This window comes from Tachysurus fulvidraco, chromosome 1, assembly GCF_022655615.1.
Source record: "Tachysurus fulvidraco isolate hzauxx_2018 chromosome 1, HZAU_PFXX_2.0, whole genome shotgun sequence".
Classification (NCBI taxonomy): Eukaryota; Metazoa; Chordata; class Actinopteri; order Siluriformes; family Bagridae; genus Tachysurus; species Tachysurus fulvidraco.
Genome location: NC_062518.1, coordinates 39,074,461 through 39,086,753, shown reverse-complemented (window position 1 = coordinate 39,086,753; position 12,293 = coordinate 39,074,461). Strand labels below are relative to the sequence as shown.

Sequence of the window (12,293 nt, the reverse complement as noted above, 5' to 3'; positions counted from 1 at the left end):
ACGGTGGGGATGGTGTGTTCAGAGTGATGTGCAGTATTAGGTTTCCGCCACACACAAAGTTTTGAATTTTGGTCTCATCTGACCAAAGCACCTACTTCCACATACTTGCTGTGTCCCCCACATGGTTTGTCGCAAACTGGATTTCTTATGGCTTTCTTTCAACAATGGCTTTCTTCTTGCCACTCTTCCATAAAGACCAGATTTGTGGAGTGCACGACTAATAGTTGTCCTGTGGACAGATTCTCCCACCTGAGCTGCGGATCTCTGCAGCTCCAGAGTTACCATGGGCCTCTTGGCTGCTTCTTTGATTAATGCTCTCCTTGCACGGCCTGTCAGTTTAGGTGGACGACCATGTCTTGGTAGGCTTGCAGTTGTGCCATACTCTTTCTGTTTCCGGATGATGGATTGTACAGTGCTCCGTGAGATGTTTAAGGCTTGGGATATTAATTTATAACCTAACACTGCTTTAAACCTATCCACAAATTTATCCCTGACCCGTCTGGTGTGTTCACTAATGTTCTCTAACACACTTCTGAGGGCTTCACAGAACAGCTGTATTTATACTGAGATTAAATTACACACAGGTGCACTCTTTACTAATTAGGTGACTGCTGTAGGCAGTTGGTTTCACTGGATTTTAGTTAGGGGTATCAGAGTAAAGGGGGCTGAATACAAATGCGCACCACACTTTTCAGATATTTATTTGTAAAAAAAAAAAAAAAAAAAAAAATTGGACACCGTTTATAATTTTCATTCCACTTCACAATTATGTGCCACTTTCTTTCGGTCTATTTCATAAAATCCCAATAAGATAAAATTTTCTTTGTGGTTGTAACGTGTCAAAATGTGAAAAAGTTCAGTGGGTATGAATACTTTTGCAAGGCGCTGTAACTGCTGCTACTATAGTAATTGTTCATTCCTGTATTTTTGCACATGTACTATAGAATATACAGTATGTACACTGGTCTGAGCTGCTTTTGTGTATTGTCTTGTAGTATTTTGTATCGTTTGTTTTCAATATCTTTCGTCTCTCACTGTTTGCACCAGGTTGCACAGATACCATCTAAATGGCTAAAACTAAGTTAAGTCCTTAGCTCTGTGTTCATCTTTGTAGCCCTGTCTTTGTTTTTGTAGCACCATCGTCCTGGAGAAACATTGTCTAATTTCACTGTGTACTGCGTCAGCTATATATGGTTGAAATGACAATAAAAGCTTCTTGACTTGGCCCAGAGTTTCAGCACGACTAACGCCTGTGTACACAAAGGTCCGAGTTACACTTAGTCGTGTCTTGCCAAGGTTCCTGACTTCACCTCCATTGAACATTTTTATGAGGAATGCTCTTGAGCACAAATCATAACCATGCTCAAAATTTTTTTTGCAAAATGCTCAAAAATCTAGTAGAAAGCATTTCCCATTATAGAGGAAGGTATTAACAGTGAAGTCCGTTGTCCACAAACTTTTGGCCACACGGTGAATCTCTTCTCATAAAATGGCAGGTGCTGTTTGCAATGTTTAAGGTTTTCCAAACATTTAATAATCATATAATATACAGGCTACAAAATAATATAATATATACTACAACCTCCTCACAGTGAACTGTTGTCAGTGTTACAGATTTAACAAGCAACTGATATATAAGGTGTAACTCATTTTCAGGTAAGAAGCACTGCTGTGTTTATGAACTGTGAGCAGCCATGATTTGATGTCACTTATCACTGATCTCAGGGTTGAGAAGACTGTCGCAGGTTTCCTGTCAGAGGAGAGATTTTACCTTGTACTTTAGTTGGATTTTGGAAATTCATATCTGTATATTGCAGGATGTCAACACAGGTTTCAGAGAACACTCGTTTTTTTTTTTTGTCCGGACACGGACCGATTTATTTCTTTCCTTCGTCTGGATGATTGAAAAACAAACATCCTCCATAATTTTCCAACAAAAAAAAAAATCTAACCAGCAAACAACCTACGTTTTATCTCTTTTTTTTCACAAATGTAATTATCTTCTTACATGTTCACATTGAAACAGATGTAGACGTTTTTTGGCCTTTTGGTACATGTAATGGCATGTAAGGTCAAACATACAGGTGTCAATCAAAGAAGCTAAAAGTGTCCCAGAGGAACTTCACCACCTCTATTCCAACCCATCTTCAACATCCGGGCAATGATAATTAAAGGACGTATTACAAACCACAAAACAAAAACAAAAACATAGAAAGTAGGTCCCTGACTTTTGACAATACAGGAACACCACCATGAAGTGAGCGCAGCAAAACAAGAAGTCCACCTTGCTCTGTTTTAGACACCACTTTACTATAAAGACAACTGCTAAGTCTGTCAATTTGGCCCAGATACTGTGTGTGTGTGTGTGTGTGTGCGCGCGTGTGTGTGTTTCTCAGAACAAAGATATGATTTGTCTACATGTGTTGCCTTCTTCAAAAGACAATGTGAGAGATTTGTGTGCATGTAAATGTGTGTGTTTTCCAGTTCTTCAGGATGCATTGGTGATGGGTTTGTATTTCTTGAGGCGGGTCCACTGGCCTGTGGAGTAGTTCATCTCAAACACCGTGTCCACCAACATGGTGGTGGTGCCTGTACCGTCCGCTTTAGCAAGCTGCTCCGAGTGCTCACTCAGCTTGATCTGGATGATGTCACCCTGCTCCGGACACGGGTTCTCTGTAAGAGCGAGAATGAGACAAGTTTGTAAAGTCTACACGACGAGTCGTCAGGGCATACGACTTCTACATCGTGTATCCGATCACATGTTGAAACTGAATGCATCAAAATATTACATATGTACAATTATATATCTATTTGTAATATATACTCTAATGGATCTGTACAGAGATCGAATTTGATTGAATTTTTTTTAGCATTGTTTGTGATGTGAGGTTGTCTGTGAGGAGTGTATAGAGTTATCTCTTTGTAAAAAAGCTTCCTGACAGGTTAGTGCAACGGTAAAACTCGGAGCTAGCAGTTTTGGTGCTTTTAAGCTTCTCTGTGTTTTTTTTTTTTACCCTATTAGCTTCAAGGTGGTGAGGGAATGAACGTGTCCAGCTGACATAACATCAGTGACTTCCAACATCATTAAGAAACAGTAATCAGGGACAAAATGCTGGGGTATAAAAGGACACTTTAATTAAAATGTATTTGGAATAATGTTTTAGTGTTGTTTTTGGAGTTAAAGGGAAATGTCAGTTCAAAATAGTTCAATCCTGAATCTAGGAAGGTTTTACTAGTCCTGCTCTACTGTTTGAGCCATCAGCAGAACAATATAAAGCAAAACAAATAGAAATAATAACCGTGTTCGTCGTCCATCACGTCCCAAGTAAAAAAAAAAAAAAAAAGCATTCTTGATATAGTACCTCTTGCCATGAAACCCCTGTCAGTAATATTATACAGCACGTCAGGACCATTCAGATACTGGGGAAGGGCTTTGTGAACATGACTGGGAATCATTTATACACCAAACTGGTCTAACTCAATCTAGATTAAATAAACTCGAAGATTAATTTTCCCGTATGCAACTTTAGGATCGAGTTTTTCCTTTTATTTCAGTGTATTAGCTTTTTTTTTTTTTTTTGCAGTAATCGGCTGAAGCTTAAGCACAAAACAGATTTTTCACAAGAACTACACACAGACACACTAAAGACACAGCTTGCATGACTATAGAGCTCTTCTGTTTATTCCTGGCCAATAAAACTCGGCATGAAATACAATAACACTTAGCAGCACTGCTGCGCTGTTAGAAGGCTATCATGGGTTTTAGCTCAACAAGGCAACTGGGTAACAACAACTGTCTTGAGTCCACTATCTCTCCTGGTACAATAGAAAATCACTCATAATTCTTCCTCTTCTTCTGGAGTTTGTTGTTGATCTTTGGTCATATTTCTGCATTGCTGACAAACTACGTAATTTACTTACAATGTATAATGTCTAAATATACTCAGGTTCAAAATATAATTAAACATGTGGTTATATTTGAGTCATTTTCATTTGAAACTATTAATCACTTTACAGTGTACATACTGTCTGCATCATTTAAGCGATTATACTGCCATCTGGTGGATGTTTACTCACACATGTATATGTAAATACTTTGTGCTTAGCATGATATTTAAGAGTACACATTATATAAATTACACTTTGTCATGTTGAAATAAGATAAAATTTCATTATACTATTAATAGAGCTTTTTGAACTTTTTTAACCACTGTTTGTGCGGCTGTGTTTTGGTTATTGTAGCTGAATGTGGAGATATAAGCAGGAGTCTGATCACAATCGAGAGTGTAAAGGTGTTAAAGGAATAAATATGCAGTGCATGTTCCTGGTCACAGTACCTCTTGATCCTGCCATGAAACCCAGGATAAGAGCTTTCTCAGGTCGGGTGACTTTGTTTGCAGTTTTAAACATTTCCTGCGCTGCGTACATCTGTTCTCTCTGTAGTGAGGAAAAAAAACAAACAAAATGAAGACAATTGAAGAGCTGGGAGAGGAAAAGCCATGGAGAGGAAAAGCTCGGTGCAGGATGCTGTCCTCACCGTGAGTGACAGATTCTTTTTGGGCTGTGGTTGCTGGGGGGCCGGCGTTGGTGTGGCTTGAGCTGCGGTGGTGGATGGGGGCGTAGCCGTGTCCGGTTGTGTTGCAGTGGCGGCGGGAGGAGGGGCGTTGTTGTGGGGTGTGCTGGTGGGCGTGGTGGGTGAGGTGGGGACCGTGGGACTGGCAGTGCTGGCGTTGTACATGGCGGCTCTCTGTTTAAACTGACCCGTGATTGTAGAGGCTGCGGCGCCGCTCGCCGTCGATTCCTCTGGCTGCCGGTTTGTAGCACCCGTGTTGGCTAAAGGAACGCATTAAAAAAACATACAAAAAACAAAAAAAGCAATGATTGTTTATCAGTTATAAAATTATAATAAGTTTAAAGATTGAATAAAACCGATTGAATTACTTTTCCCCTATTCTATTTTCAGGTATACTTTAACATGCTGATAACATCTTTAACATCTTTTTTATTTAAAACTTTACATTTTACAGTGCAGTGGCCCTAATCCAGTTAACGTAGACAAACTGAATACTGTGCATCATGAAGGTTTCTTTCAGCACAAGATAGATTTATCAGATCTCTCAGGAAAAGCTGAATTTTGTTCAAACCTTAAACTCGCTTGTTTACTTACTATATTGTCAATTTCACAATTTGTCTTGTAATAAAAAAATTCCTTCATTTCAAATGAGCTAAAAACATCTAATGCAAAATGTCTGTTGTGTTTGTCTTCACTGGACCCAAAGCATGTGTTCTGTATTAAACCCCACATATCAGTATAATAACAGCTGCATTAGGAATGAAATCTTTTGTTACAGAACGGCAGTGAAGAGGTGACGGTGCTGCGTCTCACCCTGCTGCGTCTCTGAGCTGGGAATGTAAGAGGAAGAAGGCACCATGCTGGGCGTGGCTGGGAGGTAGCTGGTCGACGGTAGCGTGCTCTCGTTGTTCAGCGGTCCCAATTTCTGCAAATCAGTGGAGTTAATTATTCATACTACATCACGGCACAAACCTGAAGCAGCCAGTTTTTTTGGTGGCTGAATGAATAAAGGTGTTCTGTAAATATTTTAACGTACTTGATATTTACCATTGTGTGCGTGTTTGTTATTTAATTCGGTTTATTTCATTACGCACCTGTGCAGATACCAGGCCGGCAGCATAGTCGGGCGTTGCATTCTCCACCGCTGTCTCCTCTTTGGCCACCTTTTCTCCTGCTTCTGTGTCTGAAAAGAAAAAGGAAAGTGAACAAAAAAAAAACACCTATAAATCCAACAGTTGCCCACAGTGTAGTGCTTTAATTGCTACAGCTCTGAAGTACCCAGTGTCTTTCTTCTCCTCTTAGCTTCTCTTCCTGCCCCGACCATGTCCAACTCGGAGATGTCTAATAACTAAAAGAAAGAAATTACAGAAGACAGTTAAGAATAACTCCACACAGAGGAATTTTTAACTTTTACACGATTTCTCTTGCCGTTAAGCGATTTGTAGAATTTGTCCGACTGCATGTCCAAACAGACAACGTGTAGAGAACCAAAACTGCATACAGTAGTTGGATGAGTGCCAGGCGTGTGGTGCAGTGTTACCTTGACCCCTCTCTCTTTGCGCAGCGGTGTGCGTGCTGGGGTGATGGGCGTCCTGTTACTAGAGGGGAAAATGCTGGGGGCAGTGGGGCTGCGGAACGGGGCTTTGGGGATCCCCTTCAGTGGTGCTGTAGAGATGAAGAGCAGAAATATTAGACAAATGTTACTCTGTTAGTGTGAGTTTGGGTAAAGGGCTGTGATGATGTGGGACAGACTAATGAGAGAGTAAAACAGCAGAAAGGGTAAAATTGTTCTATCGTACTCACTTGTAGTGTCAATCTTCTTGACAAGCCCTCGTCCTTTAGCATGGAAAGGCACTCCTGCTGTTTTCTTCAGCTGCTGTGCAGTTTCTGTTGCTGCAAGATAAATAAACATACGCTAAGACATACAGATACTAATTAGATTATTAACACATTAGAAGGAATGAAGGCATTATTCTGATTACGCTCATGCACACTCACCAACAGACACGCGCAGACACGTGCACTCGCACGCAGACACGTAGGTGCACACTCAGGTGCACACAGACAGGGACACAGACACGCAGAGACACAGACATAGAGACACACAGACAGCAACACGAGACACACACACTTACACTTCTGAAGGAGCTCGGCTCGCAATGTGGCACTTTTGGGTTTTCTCTTGAGCTGGAAGTGTTTGATGGGAGGTGTCAGTGGACCCACCAGCGTTGTCAAAGCACTCTTATTCAGATACTGACACTCAAGAGGCAACATGGCTGATGCCTCACACTCACTCACTGAAAGGTGAGAATGAACACAGGCATCAGGCAACATCCATTAAGGGAGATTTATTCTTCAGGTTTATGAAATGGTCCAAACATTGAAGCAAACATTTACACAATGCTAATTTAGTAACTTTATTTACTCGTTATCAATATTAGCCTCTATTGGCCAAGCTTTAAGCACAAATCATGTCTATGTTAAGGGTAAGAGGAACACTGTATAAGTTGTGAGAAGTTTGGCTGAACAAGATCGTTAAGGTGTAAATTCTCAAACACCCGAGTGAAAAAACAGCTGATTCATTTCATAAGTATAAACAGGGCCATGTGCTGACCTTTTTCTCTCAGCTCTCCCAGGATGTCCTGCACGTTAGGGTTCTGCTCCTCCAGGTCCAGATTGAGGGAACCAGTCTCAGGGAATGACTTCAGGATGTCGGCCACCATCAGCACCCAGGGCTCCGAATCCACTGTGGCTAACTGGATGATTTCTGACAGAGCGTCCTTCATCTGGGGAATAAAATGGGATAAAGATCAGAAATCAGGATTGCTTCAAAGTTTTGGGATTACATTTTTAAATGATGGGTGTAATCTACCTCAGGAGACTTCATACTGTATGAGGTAATAAATAAACATGCCTTATAGCCATGTCTATGACAACAGGAGGTTATCTAATATCCCGTCCCACTTGCAAAGTCTTTAGTTCAAATGTGGAGATTCTTTAATATCTGCATCAATAGGGACTGCAAATGTCTTTCCAAACATGTGGATAGCACTGAGGAGAAGTGTGACACTCCCAGTGCCTGTGGCTTCTGCACAGAGAAGCTTTTCAACGATCAAGCTGATTACAACCTACTTTTGGTCTACCGTGGCATAAGAGTTTCTCAGTGGACTTGATGTCATCAGCATCAACAATGATGTTTCTCAGAATTTTTCACTTGATGAAGTCATTGATGACTTCGCTGCAAAGAAGTCCACCCTGCCTGTTCATCAGGGCTTGGGGTCGACACAGAAGTCACTGGCTTGCAATCCCTGTGGCTAGATTACTACTTATTTATGGTAATGCTTACATTATTTATGTTATTGTGAACTTTTGAAAAATCAGAATTTTTCAATGGTGTGTGGGCACGAATCTAAAATCTCATCTAGGGCACCAACAGAGCCGAGACCAGCCCTGACCTGGGGAATAAAGAAGAAATCAATCTCAGCCTCACTTCTTCACCTCATTGTGTAGTTTTTTTTAAATGAACAATTTGTTTTATTGCTATAAATCTCCTAAATTTGCAATTAATCACAGCCTGAATAAAAGACCGTATATCGATATTTTTATTCATCATATTGATGTCTGAATTGCAGGAAGTTACAGAAATTGTTTGTTTTGTTTTTATTTTATGAGTAAAAGTTTGGAGAATAAAATAAAACACACTACACAAAAGGGGGCGTGGTCACTGAGCTGAGGAACAACAACAACAACTAATTCACATGATTTCAGTCCTAAATATAAACAACACGTCCTGAACACAGAGGTAACTCACTATCACATGTATATTATTTGCCTTTATTCAGGACGTGAATACAAGAATAAACAGTAAGCCATCAGTTCCCAGGGTGTCGTGTTGTAAAACTCCTCCCAACTCTTTATCAGCTTCACGCTGAAGTTTCAGGGGTTTAATAACAGACCGACTTTTAATCAATCATTAACCATCACAACGTGTTACAGACAGAACAGGGAATCGTTTCCACGTCCCAAACAGCACTGGAGACTTTAAACGCTACAATATTAAACGCTTCTCTAGACTAGTTTAGCTACATTAGCCTGATAGCTTCGCTGCTAAACAGAAACTTTTCCCTTTTAATTAACTTTTGCTCTGCGGTAATGAATGCATAATCGTGTACTGCTTTTAACTGAACCGCACAGATCCTCAAAGCTGACTTGATAACTCGTAGATAAACCCTTTTTATTTTGTTCCAAACTAAATAGCAACTCTTGCACCTGGCTAATCCTGCTATCGCTTATAAGACCCTAGGGCCAATCCCAAATGCAAGGCTGTTCCCTATTGTAAGTGCACTACGCAGGTGCTACGTAACGGCTCGTGCACCCTAGCTAGTGCACTAGGACGTTAAACACTACTGCGTTTGGAATCAGGCCGCAGTATAACCTCAGCCCCACCTCGTCCACAGTCCTGCGCGGGAGATGCAGCATGCCGAGCAGCAGCTTCAGTTTCACTGGAGGAGATAAATTGGAGAAACACAGTCGGATGTTGTCGATAACTGACACAGTAAGAAGAGAGCCGATGCTCGAAGGCGTCCACAACTCGTCTGTCGAGCCCAGTTTGTTGTGAAGCCACAGGCCGGTGTCGCTGTCCCTCATCGACGCCATCTTGGAAAAAGACGAATAATTAGTTCCGGCATTTTAACAGACTACCTAAAAACACACACACACACACACACACACACACACACACACACACACACACACACACACACACACACACACACACACACACACACACACACACACCCACCAGGACCCCAGATGAAAACACACACACACACACACCAGGACCCCAGATGAACAACAACACACACAATCACACCAGGACCCCAGATGAAAACACACACACACACACGCGCACACACACCAGGACCCCAGATGAAATACACGCACACACACCAGGACCCCAGATGAAAACACACACACACACACACACACACACACACACACACACACACACACACACACACACACACACCAGGACCCCAGATGAAAACACGCACACACACCAGGACCCCAGATGAATATTTTAATTACAAATGATATTTTTCACAACACCATGAGTGAAAAGTTGGGTCTTTTATAAGGTTTTTTTATAAATAATCATGGATTTTTGAGGTACTTTCTTAAAAATAGTGCACATATGTAATATGTACAAAATCACACTAAAGTAATATATAGATGTATAATGTATTATGTTATTCTTGTAGTATAATGTGATTTTTAAGTGTACAACAAATGTTTTATGTACATAATAAATAATCGTTTCTGTGTTTCTGTTTTTTACCTAGCCTACTAGGGCCAATAAATTAATTAAAGGTTAAGGATTTATTTTCCACACAAATGTTTTTATTTTTAAAGTGAATGATGATATCAGTCTGTAGACTGTAGCCATGACTGTTTACAGAATTGCACTGTGTTGGCCGCTGAGACTCTTATTATACTTTGTAAAAGACAGTCCATTCAGGATTTCACGTGATATTGTGATTGAAGAAATTACCGCCAAATCAAGCAAACTGTGTAATATTTGAAGGAGTTTTTCAGTTTGACATCAAAACAACTTGCATTCAGCCCAAACCTCTTGGGTTTACACGCGTCAAACGTGAATACAGCTAACACAGACATTAATTACGTAAGAGTCCTCACTGTAGGAGTTTAAAAGAAGAATCATGTGCATTGAAGCAGTTTTCTAAAAACAAACAAACAAACAAACAAACAAACAAATAAACAAAGCATGAGAACCCTGGAGGGACTGAGAAGTGAAGTCACATGTGAGTTAGCATCTGTTCACCGGGATACATTTGGCCCTAGCTTTAGATTGTGGACAACCCTGACTTAATAATAATACATGTTATTTAAATATATAATATATATATAAATATTCCACCAGCGAAAAACAAGAAGCTATTTACTTTTAAAGTGTTCATTTTATTTATCCAGGAAACGAGGTCATGCTAATATCACGTGCTCGGGGTCTATTGGATATGTTCTTTTATGACTTGTGAAGAGGTGATTTGTAGAATATTCCCTAAATCCTCAGCAATCACAAGCAACAAATGAGTGAAGCAATGCTAGTGAGATTGTGTCTGGATGAAGAAGAACTGTTAAAGCTAAAATCCCTGCTGGATCATTGTTCATGATCTAACTCACCCATGTTCAGAATAAAGTTTTCACTCTGTTGTGTCTGAAATTCTACTATTGCTAACGTATTGTTCTGAGGTAACGCTTGTATTACAGTATATAGGGAGGAAACAGAGGGAATGCTCCCAGCAAGCCACTCATGTAACATGTAATATAGGCAAGCTCAGACACTTCCTATATGCTAACCTATGCGAAAACAGTTGATAGCATGAGCCTGTAGATTTTTTTCAGTCTACAGTGTAATAACAAAGTCAGAAGAAATGCAGGAGTCTATACCAGTCAGATGTATGTGTGTGTTTGTGTGAAACTCATGAGCCACCTGGGTCTGGTCATCAAGCAGAAGGCCAGACGTTTTCTGGTTGGCGGAAATATTACAATATAAGAGTGTGTGTATGATTTGTTATTACTGTTGTGTTCTCCTCCAGCTGCATTTGATCAACTTATGCAGAAGGCACCTCATCTTCATCTGTGACTTTAGTTGAATCTGGGGCTTCATTTAGAGCTGGAACTTTCTCGATGGCGTGGATAGTGTCCTCTGAGGGAGCTGTCTCTCTGCAGCAGTTGTTTCTATGGCTGGCATGGAGATTTCTGTATTGACGGCTGAGACAATGTCCTCTGAGGGAGATGTCTGGACAGCTGAACTAATATCCTGTGATAGAGCTGTCTCGACAGCAGGGACAAAATCCCGAGGTGAAGCTGTCTCGAAATCAGGGACAGTGACCACTGATGGAGGTGTCTGAACAGCAGCGGTATTTTGCTATTCAAGCTTAATATTATCTATCTATCTATCTATCTATCTATCTATCTATCTATCTATCTATCTATCTATCTATCTATCTATCTATCTATCTATCTATCTATCTATCTGTCTATCTGTCTGTCTGTCTGTCTGTCTGCCTTCCTCCTAATTTCTTTCTTTCTTTCTTTCTTTCTTTCTTTCTTTCTTTCTTTCTTTCTTTCTTTCTTTCTTTCTTTCTTTCTTCCTCCCTCCCTCCCTCCCTCTCTAACTCCCTATCTTTCTTTCTTTCTTTCTTTCTTTCTTTCTTTCTTTCTTTCTTTCTTTCTTTCTTTCTGTCTCTCTGTCTGTCTGTCTGCCTGTCTGTCTGTCTGTCTGTCTGTCTGTCTGTCTGTCTGTCTGTGTTAAAAAAGACAAAACAAAACACAATAATTCATATTTAAACCGGTAACTATTTCAGACTAGCAGCTATAAACATTTGTTCACTAAGAAACAGCAAAACCTCCTTTATCCTGAAAAATTGTACCAAGTACAGGCTTTTAGAAATGTTATATATCCTTAAAGAATAATGTATCACATTAAGGAATTTACAGCTTCTTTGTTAAAAAACAGATTTAATGGGTTTCTTATGAAAGATTATGTGCATCATCCAAAATACAAGTCCAAGTGCTGTATAACATTATTATTATTATTATTATTATTATTATTATTATTATTATTAGGAGAAGCAGAAACAGGCTCAGCACCAAAATGGGCGTGTTCTCTGTACCACCCACGTGATCACGACGGACG

The 12,293-nt window shown here is 40.2% G+C and overlaps 1 protein-coding gene across 2 annotated transcripts; it reads right to left on the bottom strand.

Annotated features, from left to right (window-relative positions):
* Positions 1-1,905: 1,905 nt before the first annotated feature.
* On the bottom strand, positions 1,906-9,283 carry nelfa (negative elongation factor complex member A). Of its 2 annotated transcripts, none has more exons than XM_027178433.2 (11): positions 9,020-9,283; positions 7,188-7,359; positions 6,709-6,870; positions 6,377-6,466; positions 6,114-6,238; positions 5,852-5,921; positions 5,668-5,756; positions 5,387-5,498; positions 4,538-4,833; positions 4,338-4,437; positions 1,906-2,673 (listed from the first exon to the last, which is right to left on the bottom strand). In XM_027178433.2, the coding sequence occupies exons 1-11, from the start codon at positions 9,227-9,229 to the stop codon at positions 2,489-2,491; spliced, it is 1,611 nt and encodes a 536-aa protein (XP_027034234.1). In that variant the 5' UTR covers positions 9,230-9,283; the 3' UTR covers positions 1,906-2,488. The 2 variants fall into 2 exon arrangements, with proteins under 2 accessions (XP_027034234.1, XP_047675762.1); XM_047819806.1 differs by lacking the exon at positions 9,020-9,283 and adding an exon at positions 7,446-7,475.
* Between the last annotated feature and the right edge of the window lie 3,010 nt (positions 9,284-12,293).

What these genes read in the sequence shown, in the direction of transcription:
- nelfa (XM_027178433.2), bottom strand. Translation starts at nt 9,229, where the DNA reads ATGGCGTCGATGAGGGACAGCGACACCGGCCTGTGGCTTCACAACAAA. An exon ending in CAAGAAGATTGACACTACAA is followed by an intron (nt 6,239 to 6,376) that starts GTGAGTACGATA and finishes TCATCTCTACAG; the next exon opens with CACCACTGAAGGGGATCCCC. An exon ending in AAAAGAATCTGTCACTCACG is followed by an intron (nt 4,438 to 4,537) that starts GTGAGGACAGCA and finishes TCCTCACTACAG; the next exon opens with AGAGAACAGATGTACGCAGC.